The following is a 25,822-nucleotide window of genomic DNA, read 5'->3' as shown; positions in this document are numbered from 1 at the left end:
ATCCTCGTCGGTTGCTTGATCAAAATTCAGATGCTTGGCAACTGGCAGTTTTTTCCCCAGAGTTATGCGATCACTTTTTGCGACCTGATTAGCAAAATCCATGGGGAAGCCAGCTTCACTTAACAACCCTGTTACTAACTAAACAACTGGAGTGATTCACTTAACAACCGTGACACAAAAGTTTGCAAAACGATAAACTCGTTTAGCAACAGAAATTTGGGGCTCAAGTGTGGTCGTTAAGTTGAAGATGACTTGTACTATTTCAGTAAGAAGTTGGGGAGAACTTGGGGGCGGGGGGCAAAGCCTGAAATATTAGCTTATCGCTGAGAAACTTTTGGAGGTCATGGTGGGATTTGAATTCAGTGCAGGTAGTCCTTGACTTACAACAGTTCATTTAGTGACCATTATAACCGCACTGAAAATAGTGACATGACCATTTTTCACGCAACTCATTTATGATGGTTGCAGTATTCAGGAGTCATTTTGCGACTGTTCTGTCCCCCCCACCTCAGTCCGGGAGGCACGAGCAATCACTTAATTAGCTGGCAATTCAGTCCACTGCAGCTATCGGCTCTGGCACCAAACTAGCGAGCGTCTACCAAGTTTCTCTGTTATCTTTTCTTGATGCTGGCGAGTCAACCAGGAAACCAGGAACAAACAGTACTTCACCTCAAGTTCTCTCTTAAGTTGATTTGTTCGCCACGGAGTAGTATAGCAGCCCCTGCTGCTTTTATACCCTGTGGGGTGTGGCTCCGTGACTCAGCACTTCCTAGGCCTGCCCCACCTCTACTTCTGTTGTTCCCGCCTCTCCTGTCTACGAAACCTAGGATCCAACCAGGACTGATTGTCCTCAGTTGGGTCTGGGAGCATTGCCTGGGCGACGGGAGATACAGGAGACAGAGGCCTTATCACCTCTTCCACCTGGCCTGCCTCTGGCTCCTGGAGCTGAGCCAGGGAAGCCTGCCCTGCAGAAAGGGGCCTGACGGCCCTTCCCCCTCACTCTCTGAGTCACTCTCTGGCAGGGAGCCAGGCCCGGGGGTGGGGGGCTGGAGCCACAACAGCGACCTGACAAGCGAAATCAATGGAGAACCCAGATTCGCTTAACAACCATGTTACTAATTTTAACTACAGTGATTCATGTAACAAATATAGCAAGGAAAGTGGTAAAATGGGACAAATTCATTTAATGTACATTTTGAACTCCATTGTGGTTGTAAGTTGAGGACTACCTGTATATCAAAAAATCCTGTCGGTCTACCACGTTTGTTTGTGCCAAGTCAAACGAGTAGCCCAAAGTCCCTCTCTTGAACTGGGACTTTTTCATTTGGGGTTCCCCACTCAAATCCATTGTGTGTCATGTCCCCCTCCCTCTCTGACGACCGGGTCTGGGAAGTCTGTATCAAGCGTGGCCACGAAGCCTCTGCAGCTTTGCCAAATTCCTTTCAGATTTCTCAAGGCAGGCAGGAATCCAAGGTGTGACTTCAGCAAACCAGATGAGACTTTGCTTGACTCAAGGAATGCCAAAAAGCAGATCCTTTTTATAGGCCAAGGGGTGTGGCTCCATGACTCAGCACTTATCCAGGCCTGCCCCTCCCTTCCTTCTGCTGACGTCACCTCTCAGATCTCCCAAAGCGAGGATCGTCCCACTTTAGATTGTTTTCTGCTGTTTGAGAAAGGGAGGGGTCAGAAGGAGTAGGCCCGGGTAATTCCAATCCGTGGCTGACTTCCTCTGATGGCTGCGTGTGAGTGAGGTTTGTTCATTCCTGACATCCCCTCCAGGCTGGGGGCTGGAGGCATGCCAGGCCGTTCCTCTTCATTATCAGACTCTGAATCTGATAGCAGGCCCAGGAGGAGAAGGGAGGGGCCCGGCTGAGGAGAAGAGGGAGGACAAGGTGAGGACAAGGCACAACACTGTGGCTGTTTGCTTAGAATTTAGACAAAGGCAACTCCGTGAATCAATAAAGTCACAGGCGTGGTTTATATATTTATATGTGTAGTTGTATTTATGCATATTACGTATAAGACCATTTTGCTTGGCCAGGGATTGTGACAATTAAAAACGTAAGGATTTCACAATCCTTGACTTAAGCAGAACAGCCTTCGGCAACCACAGCAGATCTGAATGCAAGCTTTAGAAGACAATAGATCACAGCAGCTGCTGTTGTCCTGCTCCTACATCCCCTCTGTACTTCATCCAGAATGCAATCTTGCAGACCAAGCAGATGCATGAACTTTGATTCATCTGGGCTACAGCAGAATGACAGCCAAGCCCCCCCCCCCTGATCCCCCAGCTTCTCAAGGATAAATACAAAGTGTTGTGTCTCGTCCTCCCTCCTCTCCTCAGCTGGGCCCCTCCCTCCTCCTCCTGGGCCTGCAATCAGATTCAGAGTCTGATAATGAAGAGGAACGGCCTGGCATGCCTCCAGCCCCCAGCCCTGGCCCCATGCCTGAGGGGATGTCAGGAGTGAACAAACCTCACTCACACGCAGCCATCAGAGGAAGTCAGCCACGGATTGGAATTACCCGGGCCTACTCCTTCTGATCCCTCCCTTTCTCAAACAGCAGAAGACAATCTAAAGTGGGAGGATCCTCGCTTCCGGAGATCTGAGAGGCGACGTCAGCAAAAGGAAGGGAGGGGCAGGCCTGGATAAGTGCTGAGTCATGGAGCCACACCCCATAGCCTGTATAAAGGATCAGCTTTTTGGCATTCCTTGAGTCAAGCAAAGTCTCATCTGGTTTGCTGAAGTCACACCTTGGATTCCTGCCTGCCCTGAGAAATCTGAAAGGAATTTGGCAAAACTGCAGAGGCTTCGTGGCCACGCTTGATACAGACTTCCCAGACCCGGTCGTCGGAGGGGGAGGGGACATGACAGGTAGCTTAGCTGACCCCTTTGGCTATTTAAGTAAGGCAACTAGGGGAAGCAGCTGTGCATGGAACTGGATCTCTGGCAAGGAAAGAGAGAGCGAGAGAAACTTGGACAGAGTTGAAACAAAGGGAGGTAGTAGAATGAACAGCCTGCCTTGAAACTGAGGAATTGGCTTCGCTGCTCCGCATACTCGGGCCTGCATATTACGCAGCTCTCAATGGGAAATTGCGAAGCGGCACCACATTTTTAAGATGCCAAGTATGGACTTGAAAGCCCAAATCGGCAATTGGGAGAAGCTCATGGAATTCATCTCTGGCCCAGTACAGAATTTTCTTGACCTGTGTCCATAGTACACGTAGATCTCAACTTATAAACGTTTCATTGGCGACGTATGCCTACCACCACGCCTGAGGCAGGACTGAAGCGTAGCTACTCTGAGGAGAAAAAAAAACAGACGCCACACACAGCTTTCAGGGTCTTTTGATTTCGCACCATGATTTCCAGTGTCAGTCATGCTGGATTTTGTGTGTGTGTGTGTGTGTGTGTGTGTGTATAAATAAATAAAATGGACTTGGTATATGTGTATATAGGGACACAGTGCCTAAGGCGCTGAGCATGTCCATCGAAAGGTCGGCAGTTCAGAGATTCTGAAAGAGATTTAATAAAGGATTGTATGATAAAATGGGCACAGAATATTCAAGAACCAATAATGTTGGAAACATGGGAAAAAATTTGGGTTAGAAATGTTAAATTTACGCAAGCGCAGAATTTAAGGGAAAATTTTTATAAGATGTTTTATAGATGGCATTTAGATCCTAAGAAATTATCATGTATGTATCCAGATATGCAAGCGAAATGTTGGAGATGTAATTGTGATGATGCTACATATTTTCATGTATGGTGGACTTGTAAGAAAATTAAGTCTTTCTGGATAAGAATCTGGTGGATTATGCAGAATGTTTTGAAGAAGAAGATAAAGTTCCTACCGCAATTTTTCCTTTTGGGAATAACAACGGACTGTACAGTGATTGAGACTAAGTTGATTTTGAACTTAATAACAGCAGCACGACTGTTGATTGGACAATATTGGAAGAAAAAAGAATTACCCACAATAGAAGAATGGATATTGAAAGTTTCCAATTTGGCTGAGATGGCTAAAATCTCAGCCTTCTTGAAAGACAGTACTCAAGAAAAATATTTAAATGAATGGAAGAACTGGATTGATTATATTCAAAATAGATATCAGATTAAGAAATTTCGGATTGCTTTTGAATGAAGGATGTTATTTTTGATTTTAATGGAAGAAGTCAGGTTATGTGAGAGAGAAAGATTATAATTGTGTTAGATTTTAAAAATTTAATGTATGACTGTTTTGTTTAAGGAACTATACCTTGTGTTTGCTCCGGGAAGTCCGGGGGGGGGAGGGGGGTTTAGGAGGGAGGGGGGGAGGGGGAAAAATTTAATTGTTGTAAAACTATTTTAATAAAAAAAAAAAAAAAAAAAAAGAAAGGTCGGCAGTTCAGCAGTTCGAATCCCTAGTGCCGTGTAACCGGGTGAGCTCCTGTTCCTTGTCCCAGCTTGTGAGAACCTAGCAGTTCGAAAGCACGTAAATAATGCAAGGAGAAAAATAGGGACCACCTTTGGTGGGCGGGTAACAGCGTTCCGTGAGCCTTTGGCGTTTAGTCATGCCGGCCACATGACCACGGAGACGTCTTTGGACAGCGCTGGCTCTTCGGCTTTGAAACAGAGATGAGCACCGCCCCCTAGAGTCAGGAACGACTAGCATATATGTGCGAGGGGAACCTTTACCTATATAAAAAAAGCTGGAGAGTGTCCAGCTATGGGAATCAAGATGGATATATCGCAGTGGTGAAATGTAAAATTTGTTACTACCGGTTCTGTGGGCATGGCTTGATGGGGGGATGTAATGTGATTGGGTGGGCGTGGCCAACTTTTTTTTTTAACTTTTAAAAGCATTTTTTCTACAACCACTTTGGCTGAAGAGGTTGTAGAAAAAATGCTTTTAAAAGCCTCTGACAATCCCAGCTGAACTGCGCAATCATCAGAGGCTTTTTTTTTTACTTTTAAAAGCATTTTTGCGGCCGAAGAAAAAATGTTTTTAAAAGTTAAAAAAAAAAACCTCTGATGATTGCGCAGCTCAGCTGGGCATGGGGTGGGCAGGGATTTTTGCTACCGGTTCTCCGAATCACCTGCCGCCATCGCTACCGGATTGGGTGATTTCATTTCAACCCTGATATATTGTGATTCCGAGTGGTAGCAAGCTCAGGATCCAAAAAAGATCTCGACAGACTTGAACGATGGGCCCAATCCAACAAACATGAAATTTAATTGGGCTGTTGGCCTGAGCAATTTGGTTGCCAACGTTTCCTCGCTGTTCGAGAAGACAGCGATTTAATAAAGGATTGTATGATAAAATGGGCACAGAATATTCAAGAACCAATAATGTTGGAAACATGGGAAAAATTTGGGTTAGAAATGTTAAATTTACGCAAGCGCAGAATTTAAGGGAAAAATTTTTATAAGATGTTTTATAGATGGCATTTAGATCCTAAGAAAATTATCATGTATGTATCCAGATATGCAAGCGAAATGTTGGAGATGTAATTGTGATGATGCTACATATTTTCATGTATGGTGGACTTGTAAGAAAATTAAGTCTTTCTGGATAAGAATCTGGTGGATTATGCAGAATGTTTTGAAGAAGAAGATAAAGTTCCTACCGCAATTTTTCCTTTTGGGAATAACAACGGACTGTACAGTGATTGAGACTAAGTTGATTTTGAACTTAATAACAGCAGCACGACTGTTGATTGGACAATATTGGAAGAAAAAAGAATTACCCACAATAGAAGAATGGATATTGAAAGTTTCCAATTTGGCTGAGATGGCTAAAATCTCAGCCTTCTTGAAAGACAGTACTCAAGAAAAATATTTAAATGAATGGAAGAACTGGATTGATTATATTCAAAATAGATATCAGATTAAGAAATTTCGGATTGCTTTTGAATGAAGGATGTTATTTTTGATTTTAATGGAAGAAGTCAGGTTATGTGAGAGAGAAAGATTATAATTGTGTTAGATTTTAAAAATTTAATGTATGACTGTTTTGTTTAAGGAACTATACCTTGTGTTTGCTCCGGGAAGTCCGGGGAGGGGTTTAGGAGGGAGGGGAGGGGAAAAATTTAATTGTTGTAAAACTTTTTTAATAAAAAAAAAAAAAAAAGAAAGGTCGGCAGTTCAGCAGTTCGAATCCCTAGTGCTGTGTAACCGGGTGAGCTCCTGTTCCTTGTCCCAGCTTGTGACAACCTAGCAGTTCGAAAGCACGTAAAAAATGCAAGGAGAAAAATAGGGACCACCTTTGGTGGGAGGGTAACAGCGTTCCGTGAGCCTTTGGCGTTTAGTCATGCCGGCCACATGACCACGGAGACGTCTTTGGACAGCGCTGGCTCTTCGGCTTTGAAACAGAGATGAGCACCGCCCCCTAGAGTCAGGAACGACTAGCATATATGTGCGAGGGGAACCTTTACCTATATAAAAAAAGCTGGAGAGTGTCCAGCTATGGGAATCAAGATGGATATATCGCAGTGGTGAAATGTAAAATGTGTTACTACCGGTTCTGTGGGCGTGGCTTGATGGGGGGATGTAATGTGATTGGGTGGGCGTGGCCAACTTTTTTTTTTAACTTTTAAAAGCATTTTTTCTACAACCACTTTGGCTAAAGAGGTTGTAGAAAAAATGCTTTTAAAAGCCTCTGACAATCCCAGCTGAACTGCGCAATCATCAGAGGCTTTTTTTTTTTACTTTTAAAAGCATTTTTGCGGCCGAAGAAAAAATGTTTTTAAAAGTTTTTTAAAAAAAACCTCTGATGATTGCGCAGCTCAGCTGGCCATGGGGTGGGCAGGGATTTTTGCTACCGGTTCTCCGAATCACCCGCCGCCATCGCTACCGGATTGGGTGATTTCATTTCAACCCTGATATATTGTGATTCCGAGTGGTAGGAAGCTCAGGATCCAAAAAAGATCTTGACAGACTTGAACAATGGGCCCAATCCAACAAATAATGAAATTTAATTGGGCTGTTGGCCTGAGCAATTTGGTTGCCAACGTTTCCTCGCTGTTCGAGAAGACAGCGTCAATGCGCTTCCATTATGCATAAAAAATGCACCTTAGGAACAAGCTCTGGACTTCCACTGTTGCAGAAACTTCTTTTTAAAATTCATTGGAAACACATGTACTTCATATCAAGGCAATAAGACATTAGGTGAACATCGCCATATGGCAAAAATGCACATCTTTTCAGACACAAATCTAAAGGATTTAGAAAAGGCGATCCACAGTAAACAGAGCCATAAAACAACATTAACACATCACTGTTCCACATTCATCCTGGGAACAGCAACAGCTAAGTCGATAACTTTTTACTCCCTGAAATGGTCATAATTTATATTAAAAATAAGATTATCTAGTACTTTCCAGATAAGCAGGGGCAAACTATAAAGCATTTTTAAGAGTCATTAGGCCTGTTTAATCAATTGAATGGAGAAACTAAAAGCTATGGAGCTTTTTCAGCTTCAAAGCATTAGAACACCATAAAGAGACATTTCACAATCCGTGGTGTGCCCACTGCTTGTTCTCACTTCATTCCGGTCCACACTCCAAGACAAGTGGAAATCCTGTTGCATCACATTTCTTCCTTTCAAGGTTCCAGTATGATTGCAGCTGTAATTCTAGACTCGGCAGGCAATGCAGAAAATTCAATTCTTCACCAATAGTTAAAGCCTTCCCTCCCACCCAAAGTCTGGTACTGAACATGGGTGAAAACCTCGCATTCCCAGCTTCTTCTACATTCTCTAGGACCCTCTTTGGCATCTTCAACTTGTGCATGCCTTATTTTCCTGATCTCGATGCTCAAGGGATTCAGAATCAGAATCGGAATCGAGCTGGAAGGGACCTTTGGAGGTCTTCTAGCCCAACCCTCTGCTCAAGCAGGAGACTCTATACCCATGATGGCGAACCTGTGGCACGCGGAGCCATATCGGTGGGCACGCGAGCTCAGCTCCACCAGTTGATTTTCGGGCCTTCTGGGCCCACCGGAAGTAGGGAAACGGGCTGTTGCCTGCCTCCGGAGAGTCGGGAAAGGGGGGTAAGCCTGTTTTTTGCTCTCCCCAGGCTCTAGAGCCTCTCTAGGAGCATGGGGAGGGCAAAAACGGCCTTCCCCACCATCCCCCGGAGGCCCTCTGGAGGCCGGAAACAGCCCATTTGCCAACTTCTAGTGGGACTGGAAGGCCCGATTTTTGCTCTCCTCAGGCTCCTAGAGAGGCTCTGGAACCTAGGGAGAGCAAAAAACAGGCCTACTGGGCCCAACCTGCCATCACGTGCCACAAGTGGGGGGAGTGGCACTCGCATGCGCGGGGTGCATAGAATTATGGGTGTGGGCACTCCTGAGCACGATCCTCCCGTGGTCCCCCCACTTTTGGCACATGATGGCAAAAGGGTTAGCCCTCACTGCCCTATACCATTTGAGACAGGTGGATGTCCAGTCTTTTCTTAAATATCTCCTGTGATTAAGCACTGGGCATCCCTCCCTAGTTTGACTGTTACATCAGTGAACCAAATGAGTCATCTCCCGGAATTGTGCGAGTGTGCAACGGAGTGCCTTTGTGTACATACTGTATGGTTTATTCCTGGGACTGCATCTTACACTGTATATTTGTGGCTTCGTTTACTGGATTTTGTATCTTCCGTGGTTTATATTTCGATTTCTATACCCGAAATACAGGACTAAATTTCCCCGCTGCTCAGAATCGGTCTGGGTTTCGGATTCTGCATACCTGAATGAATAAATAAATGGAATAAACACTATCCAGAACAATTCTGAAAATGAATCATACTGTGCCCCCAGGGACTCACTCTTCAGGGATCCCACTAGTACAGCTGAGCCAGGGTTGATATACCTCGTGCAAGAATTGTAATTTACATATCAGGATATAAAGTGAACGGATTTACAATCCAGGTTTTAAGACTATCATCCATTATAGCTTTGGCCGAGAATTCCTACCCCGTCACATGTATTTTCAGGTTTGATCATTCTCACAGTAAGTCAGCCTATTGTGTGACCAGAAACTCCACAACCCATGTTGCTTCTGACCCAAACTATTTGTGTAGTCCACACAGAACTGGGGAATTCACCCAATCTTGGGCAAGTGTGCTTAATGTCGGCACAGCATTTTGGGGGTTTATTTCATTGCTTTGATTTTCCATTGTATTTTATTGCAACTAGTTTTTAATCTTTGACTTAATTGGAACTGCTTGGTAAGAGTTTGCCTTTGAAAAACATCAGTAACAACAACAACAAAAATGGACTGTTGACTTCTAGGGCACTTCAGGCCTTAGGGATGAAGATCATGGAGTGTTTCAATTACCAAATTCCTTGCTTGTTGATCCAGAAAACAAGAGGTATGGTGAGTGATGTCCTTTTCTGTAAACATTAAATGCCAGCAACTCGAGGAAAACAATCATTAATCAGGTTGAACTCATTAGAGAATATTCTCTCTTCCCCACACAATTCTGAACTTGTTTTCTGGACATGTTTACTGCGTTTTAAATTGACAGGGATGAACTTTTAAAGTGGAACAGAACAAATCCCCATGAGATGCAAAAGTCAGAATCATCAACAATTCCTCGAATACCAAAGATAATGATTTCCTAATCTGCAATACAGATAGTCCTCAACTTATAACCATTCCCGTAGTGACTGTTTGAAGTTACAACAGCGCTGAGAAATGTGATTTATGATCAGTTTTCATACGACACTTGTAGCATCCCGAGGGTCATGTAATCAAAATTCGGACATATGGCAACTGACATGTATTTATGACTGTTCTGGGGTCATGTGATCACCATTTGTAACCTTCTCAGCCAGGTTCCCAACAAGCAAAGCCCCTGAGGGAATCCAGATTTGCTTAACCACCACATGATTTACTTAACAACTGCAGTGATAGGTTTAACAGCTGTGACAGAAAGGTCGTAAAATGAGATGTGACTCATTTAACAGCTGCCTCGCTTAGCAATGGAAATTGGGGGCTCCGTTGTGGTCGTACATTGAGGACTACCTGTATATGAAGTGTTGACCAGACCAGAGATCTCCAACCTTGGGAACTTTAAGACTTGTGGACTTCAACTCCCAGAATTCCTCAGCCAGTTTTGCTGGCTGAGGAATTCTGGGAGTTGAAGTCCACAAGTCTTAAAGTTGCCAAGGTTGGAGACCCCTGGACCAGACAGCAAAGAGATTAGCAATGTTCATAGGAATTTCCCAAAGCTATAGTGGTCAGGCCGATTTAAACTAGATTAAAAATAGGGTGTAATCCAAAATGGTGGCTCCATCCTTAAGTCTGATGTCTGAGTCTCCGTAGGCTCCGGTTAAGGAGTGTTGTGAAGACAAACTCTAGGAACTTGTGCGAATTCATATGGCTTTCAAAGTGACTAGGATAGATAGTCCCTCTCAGAAAGGATTAAGACCGAGTGCTAACACTTCAGCAAGATACTTCAGCAGTATCTGGAGTTTGCATATAAACACACCCAACCCTCTGACATGCATAGACACACGCACATCCGCAGGTCCACTTCAGGAGTCCTTTCTCCTTGCATCCCCCTCCCACAAAGGAGAACCTAGAAAGTTCTTCATTGCAACAAACTACGATGGCGCCCAAGTTCTCTCAGCCCCCTTTCTGCCTATCAATCTGGGCAGCGTCAAAAGTCTGAATGTGGACTGAGGCTGGTCAAAGACGTGAACGCAAAGAGCCCAACAAGTTAATTTTTCAAAGACCCCACAAAGGCGGAGGAGGTGGAAGAAATGAGGTAACTTGTCTCCCAATTGGGGGGTGGGGGCTTGTGAGAGAGACCCTGATGGTTCTTCTAACGCACTATAGTCCATTAGGAGAAAGGAAGTGGAACTTGGCAAGGTGACTGACAGCTACATAAAGAAGAAGCTACAGAAAAAAGAGAAGAAAAGGAAAAAGGTTCAGAATACAAAGAAAGGGAAAATAACATAACAGAAAAAATAAACAAGCTTTTGTTTGTTTTCCAAAGTAAGAGTGTGAATGTAGACATGAAAAATGGGATGGTATAGTCAAGTCTAGCTACTGGGATCTGCATCCTTTTTTTTAAACAAAAAACTTGTATTGCGCCTTTATTGTTTTTAGAAATGATGGAAGGTGGCAAACATATCCAACACACTTTCCTTCTCCTATTTCTAGAACCTTGTGAGATGAGTTAAGAGAGTGACTGGCCTCCATGCCTAAGGTGGGACTAGAACTCACCATCTCCTGGTGACTGGCCCAAAATCACCCAACTGGCTTTCATGCCCAAGGCAGGACTAGAATTCACTGTCTCCAGCTTTCTAGCTGGGTGCCTTAACCACCCGACCAAATGGCCTACTACTATTGAAATTTTCATCCCACGAAGAAACTAAAGCCAGCAAACTGATAATTTTCTTCCAGGGTATTTTATTTCTGTTCTGTATTTGATATGGTTTCCAACACAGGACAGGGGAAATAAATGGTTATTCTTACAACCAGGTGACAAAACTGGGCTGCCACTATTTCAAAAAGCCCTTTCGTGCTGTCCAAAATGTCTTAGCTCTTGAGGCGAGGAAATTCATAGAGTCCAAACTAGACCTGAATATACATGCCCAGCACATGAAAACACATGAAGCAGAATGTTTGAACCTTGCCAGAATGTTCTTACTTGAACAAAGGACAACAAGGTGATATGTGAAATCTGTAAACTATCAGAAAAAACAGTGTGAAACAAAAACGGGTGTGTGTTTTCAAAGAAATATGGGAAAAATAAATGTGAAATCCATCAATTATTTTTTTGTCAGGTTCCCTCCCCATTCCCAACCCATACAAATACTGAATAATAAATCAAAAATCAAAACATCCTTTGTTAAAAAAAGGCACATACATACAAAGCAATATTAATTACTTGGTTGGGGTTTTTTCCCCCTCTCTTTAAATGTATTTTCTCCTTCCCACTTTAGGTGTTCAGGCTCTTGGGAAGTGGACGTTTAAGAACATATACAAAAAGCCCCATCTTCTTCAAATGCAGAAAATTCCCAGCATTAGTGTATTTTGAAAAAAAATGAAGACTTTTTTTGACTTTGATAACAAAAGTCTAATGGACAGATACATAACATATATTAGCCATGGTAAATTGGTTACAAATTCATTCTGGTAAAAACAGGATATTTTCAAAATAGAAAGTTAATAAACAAGTTAGACCTAAAAAGTTTTAAGGCTCTTGTGTAAACTTAAAAAGAACACCCCCACAAAAATAGAAGTATACAAACAATATATTCCTACTGCTGTTCACAGTTTTATTTTTCAATAAGCTGGGAGAGAGAGGTAAAACATAAACCTTCATATAAGTTTTAAAAATACACTGCCAGGCTCAAGCTAGACAGTTATAGACAGACTGTAAATATAGCTGTGATTCTGATTCCATTTTTTGAGGCAAAGTTCTAGTAAAAACAATACAACTTCAAAGAATGGTAAGTCACACATACAATTCACATGTTCAGAAACAACACAAGCTCACAGGTACACCAATGTTTGCAAAATGTAGTATTTATTAGCAGATCTCTAACCAGTTGGAAGAAGGATCTAAGATTTTCAGCCGCACTGAAGCCATCTGGTCCATGTTGAAGCTTCAAATCCCAGAATTCCCTGTTCAAGCCTGTCTACCTCAAAGAATTCTGGGAATTTGAAGATGATGTATCGGATGGTACTTAAGTTGAGGAATCCTATTTTTGAATGTGTTGTGCCCACTTCATTCAAACAACCCTTGAAGCTGGGGGATTCCAGGGAGATATTCCATCATCTCAACACTCATCTTTTTTCCCCCTCCTCTTGAAGTTGTGCCTATGGGCACCACGTCCGATTTGTCTATTTGGTTATGAATTCATCAATTAGGATCAATTTTGATGCCATTTGATCAAGGATCCCACTAAGGTGGCAATGCCTAGTAGCCCACAATTAGTATTTCTTCTTCAGTTGTTCACTGTGAAGATCGTATCCTAGGTAAGCCCAATTTTGTACTATTTCAACTCCAATATTTTGAAGACACTTTTATCTCCTACCTACCTAATTACTCTGTCCTCGTAATTGTCCCTTTTGGGGACATCCATATCTGGAGATCACTGTTCCATAGTTCAGAATCCACGGGACTGAAATGTAAATAGCATTTCAGGGGCTTTTAGGACAGGAGAAATTAGACATAGGACTAAGTAACCAAAGCCTATATGAGGGAAATGCTAAGGTAGTTTTAGATCAGGGGTGGTGAAGGATGGTCCTTTTATGACTAGTGAACTTCAACTCCCAGAATTCCTGAGCCAGCCATGCTAGCTCAGGAATTCTGGGAGCTGAAGTCCGCAAGTCATAAAAAGACCATTGTTCACCACCCCTGCTTTAGATGATCCAGCTGTGCAGTAAGCATATACAGTCTCACTATCAAACCATGTATTTTAAAGATGCCATGACCATCTTCATTATCCTGCATTTCTGGTGCCTATAGGTAGTCCTCGATTTACAACAGTTCATTTCGATATTACAACGCACTGAAAAAAGTGACTTATGACCATTTTTCACACTTACAACCCACTGCAGCATCCCTGTGGTAACATGATCAAAATTCAGACGCTTGGCAATGGACTCATATTTATGCCGGTCGCAGTGTCCCCTCTGCCGCCTTCTGACAAGCAAAGTTGATGGGGAAGCCAGATTCACTGAACAACCAAGTTACTAGCTTAACAACCAAAGTGATTGGTTGTAGTGAACCAAAAAGTTGTAGAACGGGGGCAAAACTCACTTAGCAAACATTATGTCTCACTTAGCAACAGAAATTTTGGGTTCGTTGTGGTCATAAGTAGAGGACTACCTGTAGTTCATCCCACAGCATGGTCACATACAACAGACAACCAACTCTCTTGCTGGAAGAGTCATTATATGGTGCTGGTGATCTAAAGAAACCCAGAAGAGAGAAGCAGTTGAGATTCCACTAAGTCCTACCGAAGAACAGATTCTAGTGCTTAATTCCCCCCTCCCCCAATTTCATGAGTTATCAATCATACCTCTCAAGAGTTGCAAATCCATAGAGATCTTGCTATGAAGTATTCACTTTAAGCTCCAGTTTTTAAGAGGCTAGGTACCACTGTCTTCTCTTCAAGCTTTTTCTTAGCATTTGGCTGGATTCTCATAGCACAGGAAGCCATAATGGAGATTTGTTTTGTTTGGGTTTAGTGTTGAACAAATATAACTCTAGTTTATGCAATAAGCCATCAACTTGTACTGAACTATCTCCTATTGCTGTGCGTGAATGAAACATGTCCTGTATCATTTTTTTAAAAGACTAGTTTTAAAGATATAGAACAAGTATGAAATCTCTGAAATTTGATTTCTATATTATGCAACTTGAAATACTAATATGAGATTAACCCTTAAAATAGATGGATGCGTGTCTGAATCTTTTTTTATTTTATTTACACATATATACACTATACACCCCTCCCCTAATTCTGTCAGTATCCAGTATCGGGAGAAGGGCGGTATAAAAATCAAAATAATAAATAAAATAATAAAACCTAACATTAAAATATGTAGCATTGTGCTTCAAGGGTTGTTTACTGAAACCTATCCGGAAACGGAATTAACAGACCAATGCTAAATCCTTTAAGGGATTTCCCACTATAATGCAAAATAAGGTAAAGGTAAAGATTCCCCTTGCACATATATGCTAGTTGTTCCCGACTCTAGGGGGCGGTGCTCATCTCCGTTTCAAAGCCGAAGAGCCAGCGCTATCGTGGTCATGTGGCTGGCATGACTCAACGCCAAAGGCGCACAGAACGCTGTTACCTTCCCACCAAATGTGGTCCCTATTTTTCTACTTGCATTTTTTACGTGCTTTCGAACTGCTAGGTTGGCAGAAGCTGGGACAAGTAACAGGAGCTCACCCTGTTATGCAGCACTAGGGACTCGAACCGCTGAACTACCGACCTTTCGATTGACAAGCTCAGTGTCTTACCCACTAAGCCACCACGTCCCCTCTAATGCAAAATACTTTAGGTTAAACCACGAAAGGATGAAGTTGCAATGGCTCTAGATAGGATTTCTTACTGAACCAACTGAAATTCAGGCAATAACTGAAATTTACTGAATTTATTTCAAAATTAGAAAGTTTATGGTGTGGGGAACCTACCAGGGTAAGCACAGGTAATGGAGAATGAAGCAGACCAGATCTATTTGCTACTGTATGAATTTGGTTTTGTTTTGTTTTTTATTTCCCACTGAAATCTATGGGATTTTTCTGTGATTGAGCTGTGCTTCTGGTCTCAAAGGGGCTGAAATCTCATCAGCTCTTGAAGTGGAGTCAGTGTGTTTATGTTCCAGTTAGAAATGCTTATTTATCCTGGCTAAAAGAAGCAAGAGACTTATTTGGAACCATACTCATTATGCCTGTAAGCTCCCTCCAAAAACAGACAAACTTTTCTTCTCAAGCTGTACTTACATGCAGAGTGAAAGCACATCCCAAAAGTGGTGAGGAGAGACATTATTCTGTGCACAGCCAAGGATTACTGTGAAGAAAGGCATAGATAGATGCAGAAAGGAAAAGAAAGTGGAGGAGTCAACGAACTACACATAGCCCAGAGAGCACCATAAAACAGGACAAGGTTCTCATTTGGTTGTTATTTAGTTCCCTAATCAGCAAAGAGTTCAAAATAAGAAATACAGCCTCCCCGTTTTCTATCATTTACTGCAGTGGTCCCCAATCTTTCTGCCTCTGCAGATTGGCAGCCGCGGTAGGGGAGAGGCGATGGTTTCATGCATGTGTCTGCCACTTACACAATTTGAGCTTTATGTGTTCACCTGTTCTTTATGCGGCCTGGTTCCCAAGGGGCCGTGGCCCAGTTGTGGACCAGGGGTTAGGGACCTCTTATTTACTGGGCTGGAATGAAGGCTGGTGCAATTACAAGATAATGGGTGGGAAAAGACTTTTAACTTTTCTAGCAGATTTTACTTGCACTGTGTCTGATGGGCCCTAGAAGAAAAAAAAATATTGGGAGGGAAATTAACTAAAATTCACGGGGTGAATTTGGCAAGTGGAGCTGAATGGGAGTTGTAGTGATTACACCCAGGTTACAACCTGGTGTCTTCTAGATATTTTGCGCTTCGAAGTTCTTTGTCATAGTCTAAGGCTTTCTGGAATAAAAGGGAATTGAATCCTAAATATCTAGGGCACTAGGAGCAGAAAATGGTAGGCTTTTGATGACGTTTCTTTCTAATATGGCAAATTTCCTCAATAAACTCACTCAGTTCACTGCTTCTTATATTGATGGAATATTCTTCTTCACCATTTTTGCCTACCAGCCTGTCTAGCTCAATTAAAAAAAAAAAAACTCACTGGGGAAAGATTTGCAAATAAACGAATCCCTTAGATCAGGGTTTCCTAACCTTGATACCTCAAAGACACATGGATTTCAACTCCCAGAATTCCCCAGCCGGCCATGTTGGGAATTAAAGTCCACATTTCTTCAAAGCGCCAAGGTTGGGAAACCTACTTCACACGATTTGATAATGTTGAAGAAAGTGGCTTATTTTTAGGGGCAAAAGAGACCGCAAACAAGGCTGCATTGCGATTAGCCTTACAGGAGCCACACAAAGCTAAGTGTGTTGCAACGTCAATTGTGCAAAAATTGATGGAGCCTAAAAGCTAAAAAAGGGTTGTTGTTTCTTTTAAACCAGATTTGTTCATTGAACAAACCGTATTACTAGCATGGGGAAATCTCTGACCATAGTACACGTAGTCCTCGACTTAACAACAGTTCATTTAGTGACCAAAAGTTACGACGGCACTGAACAGAAGTGACTTATGCACGTTTTTCACACTAAACGACTGTTGCAAGCATCTCCATTATCACGTGATCAAAATTCGGACACTTGGCCTATGGGGGAGAGAGGGGCACACTCTATGGACTTTGTAACACTTGCAATATGGTTTTCGTAGTACTGTTACACTGGCCAACTAACATGGGTTTTCTTGTATTTTAAATTTGCCCTTTTCAAAATGGGTAGCTAATGATTTGCCGTGAGCTTTAAGATACAAGGAAACCCAAGTCAGCTGCCCAGTGTAACAGGACTACAAAAACCATATTGCAAGTATTACAAAGTCCATATTGTGTGGCCCTCAATACTTATGACGGACGCAGTGTCCCGGAGTCGTGTGACCACCTTTGGACCAGCAAAGTCCACGTCGTTAAGTGAAGCCAGATTCACTTAACGACCATGTTACGAGCTTAATTGCAGGGATTCGCTTAACAGCTGTGACAGGACAGTAAAATGGGGCAAAATTCACTTAACAAATGTCTTGCTTAGTGAGCAACAGAAATTTTGGGCTAAGCTGCGGCCGTAAGTCAAGGACTTGTATATGAAAAGTGAAAAGGGCCAAACTTTTACAACTGGGTTAGTACACAAGCAATGATTCCTGGCTAACTGAATATCATGGAATTGCTCAGGAGTCTTTTGTAATCAGAAAGAAACAATGTAAGATAGTCGGAATCACAAGGAGCATCATGAGGTAAAATTGAACAGTATATAGAACCCACAGAAGAGAAAAAGGCGGGAAAAAAGGGAAACGCCCCCTTTTTGCTTACGGCAACCAATCATAGCGTCGATCGCCTCATGCATGAATCAACTCTCTAACTACAGGCAGTCCTCGACTTACAACCGTTCATTTAGTGACCGTTCCAAGTTACAACGGCACTGAAAAATGTGACTTGTGACCGTTTCCCCACACTTCCGACCTTTCCAGCATCCCCACGGTCAAAATTCGAACATTTGGCAACTCGTTTCATAGTTACGACCGTTGCTTGTGTCCCAAGGTCCTGTGATTCCCCTTTTGCGACCTTCTGGGATGGGGATAAGCCAGTTTCCCTTCACAACCATGTCATTGATTGAACAACCGCAGCGATTCGCTTAACAAATGTGGCAAGAGAAGCCGTAAAAACGGGGCAAAGCTCACTTCGCCCATGTCTCACTTAACAGACAGAAATGTTGGCCTCAGTTGTGGTCGTAAGTCAAGGACGACCTGTACAACTTGTTGGGTGTGCTGGCCTATTGTACACTTTACTGTTCCAGCTACTACATTCAATATCCTGACACTTAACACGGTTGATACTTAGCAGTCGTTTCCTTACTTAATGACGGTTAAGTAAGTGGGGGGACAGGTCTGCTTGTTTATAGACTAACCCAGGGGTCTGCAAACTTGGCTCTTTTAAGACTTGTGGACTTCAACTCCCAGAGTTCCTCAGCCAGCAAAGCTGGCTGAGGAATTCTGGGAGTTGAAGTCCACAAGTCTTAAAAGAGCCAAGTTTGCAGACCCCTGGACTACCCTAATTGTTTTTCCACCCTTATTTCCTTTGGGCCCTTCTGCAGGTGGGGATTCCCCACTAAGTGAGGATCCCATTTTCATCACCCTCCTGCTAATTTTTGACTCATTGAACACGGACATGGAAGACTGGGTAGCCCGTTAAGCTTCCCACGCATCTTTGTGAAAAGTACATCTTTAGCCAACGGTTGTCTACATCTCCCCCCAACCAATGTGTGCATGTGCACGGGGGTGTAACACAAGTTCCACAAAACTAAGCAGGAGAAGAACAAAGTCAGCAGGTTACGGAAACCAACGAAAAATAGGACACAGACAGACACGGCTGGCAAAAGCAACACCATAACAAAAGCACTCAGAGAATTGCACAAAAGGCGTCGAACAAGGGCATGGTTAGGAAACTGGCTCCAGTTTTCAAGTCTGGGAAAAGTGAAGGTCTACCAGCAGAGAGAGAGAGAGAGAGATACAGATTAAAAGAGTTGGAAGGGACCTTTTAGGTCATCTAGTCCAACCCACCCCCCGGCCCAAGCAGGAGACCCTACACCATTTCTGACAGATGGCTGTCCCGTCTCTTCTTGAAAGCTTCCAGGGATGAAGCTCCCACAAGGCAAAGCTGTACTATGTTCTCAGAAAATTTCTCCTTCTTTCTAGGTTGAATCTCTCCTTGATCAGTCTCCATCCATTATTCCTTGTCTGGCCTTCGGGTGCTTTGGAAAATAGCTTGACCTCCTCCTCTCTTTAGAAGCCCCTCAAATATTGGAACACTGCTACCATGTCTCCCCTGGTCCTTCTCTTCACTAGACTAGCCGTGCCCAGTTCCTGCAACTCATAAAAGCTTTTTAGCCGTTTCACTCTCTAGCCTGGTGTTCCTCAATCTTGGCCACTTTAAGCTGTACGGACTTCAACTCCCAGAATCCCCCAGCTAGCCAGCTTGGCTGGGGAATTCTGGGAGTCGGAATCCATACAGTTTAAAGTTACCAATTTTGAGGAACACATTCTACCTTCCGTTTTATCTTTTGTGATAGCTCAATTCCACGCTTAGCCTGTTAGCTCCCCACCCACCCAAAAAAACCATGTTTAGTTGAAGTAAGATCAAGCTTCATCATGGGTTAGTTTCTGCATTAGTTGAGAGCAAAAAAAAACTTGAAATCCATCTCAACTGTTGGAAAGGAGAAGCAACGGAATGTGGAAAGTGAGCAAAGACTTAAGAGGACTGGTATATATTCAAAAAGCGGTTTAAAAAGGCAAGAAACAGGAGACAAAGTTGAGAGGACATAGCTGAAAACAAAAGGGATTCAGAAGCCAAGGAGCTAAATAGAGATCACCTCTTATATATCAGAAAGGAAAAGAATCTATCCGGCATGGGAGAACAGAAATAATTCAACACTTCCATCTTTGCAGAACTTAAAAACAGAGGATATGTTTTATTTGTACATTCAACTTCGCTGGCACTCAGCATTTAACAACGATGAAAGTTAAAAATCGTCTTGGAAAAATAGCTTCCTTCTTCTTTCCCTATCCAAAGTCTACACTGAACGTTTTCACAGGTTTTCAACTGGCTCAGTACTTTTGTTTTGTTTTTTCTCAAGACCCTTCGGAAAAGTGCAGTTTTAACCAGTATGCCAAGATGTCCATCTGCCAAACCAAGATTCCCATCATTGTCTGAAGTTACAGGAAACCAGAAAAGTTAAGACCAGACCACCCTTAATCAACCTAGTGCTCTCTGGCTAATTGGGACAATTCCCAGAATTCATATCCAGCATCAATTTCACCAATGTTATCTGTGGATTGTGACAGGTGGCATCTCAACTCACCCAAGAAGAGATTCCCAAACTGTGGCAGGCAAATTGACACTTTTAAATTTTTTTTTATTTAATTTGCATTTATATCCCGCCCTTCTCCGAAGACTCAAGGCGGCTTACACTATGTCAAGCAATAGTCTTCATCCTTTTGTATATATATACAAAGTCAACTTATTGGCTCCCAACAATCTGGGTCCTCATTTTACCTATCTTATAAATGGAAGGCTGAGTCAACCTTGGGCCTGGTGGGACTTAAACCTGCAGTAATTGCAAGCAGTTGCTGTTAATAACAGACTGTCTTACCAGTCTGAGCCACCAGAGGCCACACTTTTGAGTATTACTAAGCTTACAAACCTTCTTCCAACTTATCCTTTTTTCTTAGTAGTGGCGTAAGGATTCTGCAAACTCCAAGTAACAGTGCATCGTTTAAATGTCACAGAACATTATTTTGAAATGATCTTTCTTATGCTTGCATGTCTATTTATTTTTCAGAAAGTTTAAATGACTCCTTTAAAGACGATTATGCCCAAACAACAGTGAAGTATTGTTATTTGCTTGGATTGAAGGGCAATTTATTTTGTGGCTCAAAACAATTGAAATGGGGCAAGATTCTCACGTACAGTACACACTGCATCACAAAGATGAATCAAATTTTAGGATTTATGCCAGAGTAGGCAAGCTGATCCTTCTTTATTAGAAATTGTTTTGAATATGACTGGGACCTTTTAAAAAATTCAGCAAATGAGTTCTGTTTTATAATGTACTGTTCTACCATTTTATTGGATGGAGTGTAAAAAAATTAAGTATTAAAAGTGCATTTTCTACCAATATTAACCACAAGGAAGTCATCATCTATTTTGTTCATGGGGTTATTTATGATTTCAGCAGGTCGTTGTACCAGAAAGTTTGATATCTCCTTTAATTAGAGGTAACGGTTGGAAAAGGCTGCTGCATACTTACTAGAATTGGCAACAATTTAAAAAAAAAAATTGTATGAAACATTTCCTCTGACATTCATTAATGACATATAGTGCTACCGGCTTAAAGTCAGGTGACCAGGTATAGCACTAATATCCATTATCCCATGAAGTTTGATCCTAACTGCAACAGATTATGTTTCTCTTTTTCTGAATAAGCAGTTAATTAATTCCTTCAGACACTCTTTGATTTTGGAAAATTTAGAATTCCAGTGTCTTTTGCAAGGAGTTAGTTGATGCCCTATTGTTCCCTTAGGTCAGTGTTTTGCAACGTGACCCATTTTAAGACGTATGGACTTCAACTCCCAGAATACCTCAGCCAGCATTCTGGGAGTCCACCCATCTTAAAATGGCTTTGATTGGAAATACTGCCTTAGATGAAGAAACCAAAATGGAATCCATCATCAATCAAAAAAAAATATATTGCAACTCTGCATTGAATATATTTGTTAGTTTTACGACCTCCCCAGAGCTGCTGGGTTAAAGAAAGAAAAAAAACCCAACCTGTTGGGTTAAGAAGCAGGACGCTCCTGTAATAGCACCCAGGGAAATTCAAAAGTATTACGCCAGTGGAAAGCCATGCAAAACAGAAAATAACATGCAATAAGTTCCTAGTTTTTTCTATCCCCTTATAGTTCTTCCCGGGAAGAAGCACTGGATTGGATAGGAATTTATGAAAGCAAAACATAAGGGCACTGCTTTCATGTAAGGTTGAAAAGTCCTTATTGTTCCTCACTGGGGCACCTGGTGATTATAAGATGGAGTTAAGAAGTACAAACAAGTTCCTTCAGAGTGTTGTGGTCCGCCAGCAGCCTGCGGAACTGGCAATGGAGTCGGACAGCGATGAGGCTGAGGTGAGGCCAGGGCCATCAGGAAGTGAGGTGCGGACTCCAGAGCCTCCAGAGACTGATAGTAGTGAGGCAGAGGAACAGGAGGAGCCTGTTCCTAATGCACGCATGAGAAGAGCTGCCAGAAGGCAAGAGCAACTCAAGCAAAAAGAACAACTCGGGAGTAGGGCCAAGAGATGATTAGCCCCTCCCATAAGGCTTAAAACAGACCAGCAACAGCGTTTGGGCTTTGCCGGAAAACAATGTTGTTAGCTTCGTCTTCTTGCATTTATTTTTGTTTCGGTGTCTTCTGAACGTTTGCCAAGAAAGGCCTTTGGCAGTTTGCCTAATTGGACCAAGGTTTGTGAGAGAACTGAGGAATTTGTGTTGGGAGGCATTTGTTTTAATTTGAGTTGAACGACGCTGGGAATGAAGTTTGTTTTGTTTTTTTCACGGACTGAGTTTCTAACTACCTACTTGGGCCTGGGTCACAGCACAGGGGATTTTGGGGGGTGTGTGTGTGTGTACAAAAAATATGTTTTGTTTCCTGCTGAGAATTCCAGTATAAAGCCTAAACAAATTTCTGGTCTTCTTCCGTGGTTGCACTGACTTATGGATGGAGCCATTCTTCAAACATCTGAGCCTGGGATCTTAAAGTTAGGTCTTTGTGGCAACCAAAATGAATGCATCAGTGACACTCCAAGAATTGGTCTGCCTAGGTTTCTCTGCCACACCGCTGTAGGACATAAGAATGATTTTCTTAGTCCCTCAATGACAGAATGCGACTTGGCAACCCAACTGAATTTAGCCTGATCATATTTTTTTTCTCTCCAGAGAGGAAATAAATATGTATTTGTAATTGAAATTATTCCGGAGAATAGTTCTAGAGAAAACCTGCAATCCTTTCCATGCTAGATCTCTGCAATATCTTGGAGGCTTTTGGAAGGACGTAATTCATACCGTTATTCAAAGACTGGAATTATTTTCCTTGCTGCTGCTAACTTTAGAAAAACAGATTTGACAAGGCAAATAGAACGACGTCGATGGCTTTCTGAAAATATGGTCCTTATTGAGAAAAATGCGGGACAAATTGAAGCCACGGGAGGATATTGCATGTCTAAAATCTTACAGAGCAGGGGTCTCCAACCTTGGTAACTTTAAGCCTGGAGGATTTAAAGCTGGCTGGGGGATTCTGGAAGTTGAAGTCCTCCAGGCTTAAAGTTGCCATGGTTGGAGACCCCTGCTTCAAAGAATACCTTCTTGATCTTGAAGAAAATCAACATAACATAACAACAGAGTTGGAAGGGACCTTGGAGGCCTTCTAGTCCAACCCCCTGCCCAGGCAGGAAACCTTACACCATGTCAGTCAGAGTCAAGGCACAATCAGATTTGTAAAATACAAGTGGTTTTAATGGGAATTAAAAATTAAGGCTCATGCAATCCTTCATATGTGAACTCAGAGGACAATCCCATCGACTTCAATGGGACTCCCAGATAAATTTGTTGCTTTCCATTAAAATATTAGGATAGTCAAAGACTCGGTTTTAGTCCTCCCTGCTCCTCAATAGGCTGTTGCAAACAAGAAAGGGGCCAAGATATTCTTCAGCCACCATGTTTCATTCACGAGGATCTCTGTTGACCCAGAGATCAACAGGGAAGTCTCCCATGGATGTACAGCTAGTCTTCGACTTACAACCGTTCATTTAATGACCGTTCAACACTACAACCGCACTGAAAAAGCGACTCATGGCCATTTTTATGTTACGACCCTTGCAGCATCCCTGCGATCATGTGATCAACAGTCAGATGCTCGGCAACTGGTTCTTATCTATGACCATTACTACGTCCCAAGGTCCTGTGACCCGCTTTTGCGACCTTCTGACAAGCAAAGTCAACGGGGAAAGCCAGATTCACTTAACAACCGGGTTACTTACTTAGCAACTGCAGTAATTCACTTAACCACAGAGGCGTCAAAGGTTGTATAAAATGGGGGCAAAACTCACTTAACAACTATCTGGCTTAGCCACAGAGATTTTTGAGATCCACTGTGGTCGTAAGTCGAGGACTGCCTGAGGTTGTCCAAATAACATCAATAGGGTGGTCACAACCGTTGATTGAAGCCCTGTCCTCTCTTTATGAGAATTGTGATGGACGTAAAAAAAAAAAAAAAAGAGGACAGGGACTCTGATTGTACGATTATGGCTGTTGTCTTGTTTTTTCCCCTCCCTGCTGACAGCCCTGAATCAAAGGGACTCAATTCATGAACCCCTTGGTCTTGATCCTTTCACCTATTTTAAAGAACATCACCATTGCTGGTCTTCGGAGGAGGAGGAGGAAGAAGAAGAAGAGAAGGAAGAACAAGAGGAGGAGGAAGAGGAGGAGGAGGAGGAAGGAAGGAAGGGGAGGAGGAGGAAGAAGAAAACAGAAGGAAGGAAGGAAGAAAATGGAAAGTAGGAAGGAAAGAAGGAAGCAGGAGAAGAAGAGGAGAAGGAGGAAAGGAAAGAAGGAAGGGGAGGAGGAGGAGGAAGAGGAGGAAGAAGAGGAGGAGAAGGAAAGGAAAGAAGGGGAGGAGGAAGAAGAAAACGGAAGGAAGGAAGAAAATGGAAGGTAGGAAGGAGGGAAGGAGGAGAAGAGGAGGAGGAAAGGAAAGAAGGAAGGGAAGAAGGAGGAGGAGGAGGAGGAAGAAGAAGAGGGAGGCGGAGGAGGAGGAAGAAGAGGAGGATGAGGAAAGGAAGGAAGGGGAGGAGGAGGAAGAAAACGGAAGGAAGGAAGGAGGAAGAAAATGGAAGATAGGAAGGAAGGAGGAGGAGGAGGAAGAAAAGGAGGAGGAAGGAAGGGGAGGAGGAAGGAAGGGGAGGAGGAGGAAGAAGAAGAAAACGGAAGAAGGAAGGAAGAGGAGGAGGAGAAGAAGAGGAGGAGGAAAGAAGGAAGGAAGGAGAAGAGGAGGAGGAGAGGAGAGAAAGGAAGGAAGGAGAAGAGGAGGAGGAAGGAAGGAAGGAAGGAAGGAGAAGAGGAGGAGGAGGAGGAGGCCTCTCACTTCACCCACCCGCCCCCTTAATACTAAGACTAATCAGAAGGATTTGTGTTTAAAAGAAATAGATATAAGATGGCTGAAACACATTACTGCAAAAGCAGGGGAATGCAGGAACATCCTTTGACTTGGCAGCCTTTATGTGAAGCTTGAACTGCAAATTAAAAAACAAACACGAAAATAGAAATGTTAGAAATAATAGCAACTCAAAAGGAGGGGAAAATAAAGGGAGGGGAACAACATGGTGGGTGGGGGAGAAAGAGTTGACATTTGTTTCTCGCTTCATGGCGGGAGACCCATGCAAAGGAATTATTACTGGATGTAAAATAAAAGGAAGCAAAACCACAAATCGTTCCCTCCTCACCGTGCTCATCTTGAGTGCAGGAAAAAATCTTGTGCAAAGGATAGAAAACCGCAACCCAAATTTGCCAGCTGTTTGCAGATGAGCACTTTCTCTGAGAAATGAGAAAGTCCAAAAGCAGAGTTGTTTTGATTGACTGATGACACCTGCATAGTTAAAACTCAGAAGAAACAGACGCTTCCAACCGAGTAACAGCCAAATGGATCTGCAGTCTGACTTAACTGCTCGGTTTTCACATTGCGTTAAACCATCAGGAGGTTGGCTTCGTTTTAAAACTGACTGCACAAAGGAAATCAGTGCAGCTTGAAAATCAAAATGTTTATGGCCGATCGAGTTATCCTGACCCAGCCAACTGAGACGATTTTCCACAATTTTTACTTAAAAGTGCGGTAAGATGTCCAAACTAGGTCAGTTTAAGGCAGCTTTCTATGTCCCTCTAAAAATTCTCAGACTGACGATTTTCCCAACTGTGCTCTAGGGAGCAATTTAACTTGAGCTCCCT

General features: G+C 42.8%; 1 protein-coding gene across 9 annotated transcripts in view; it reads right to left on the bottom strand.

Annotated features, from left to right (window-relative positions):
• The window catches only part of SEPTIN11 (septin 11), a 272,978-nt gene that overhangs the window by 122,883 nt on the left and 124,273 nt on the right, over nt 1-25,822 (bottom strand). For 2 of the 9 annotated variants that reach the window (XM_058193002.1, XM_058193005.1), the window contains one exon: nt 13,038-13,904. The exons of 2 other annotated variants lie outside the window; for them this stretch is intronic. In XM_058193002.1, coding sequence (XP_058048985.1) covers nt 13,805-13,904 — 100 coding nt within the window. In that variant the 3' untranslated portion in view covers nt 13,038-13,804. Of the gene's footprint in view, nt 1-10,084; nt 10,876-13,037; nt 13,905-14,015; nt 15,516-18,291; nt 25,114-25,822 lie in introns of those variants that run through there. 5 more of the 9 variants (XM_058193007.1, XM_058193006.1, XR_009156302.1 and 2 more) reach the window with 5 other exon arrangements.

The sequence above is a fragment of the Ahaetulla prasina genome, chromosome 8 (assembly GCF_028640845.1).
Source record: "Ahaetulla prasina isolate Xishuangbanna chromosome 8, ASM2864084v1, whole genome shotgun sequence".
Taxonomy (NCBI): Eukaryota; Metazoa; Chordata; class Lepidosauria; order Squamata; family Colubridae; genus Ahaetulla; species Ahaetulla prasina.
This window is presented reverse-complemented; position numbering and strand designations above follow the sequence as displayed.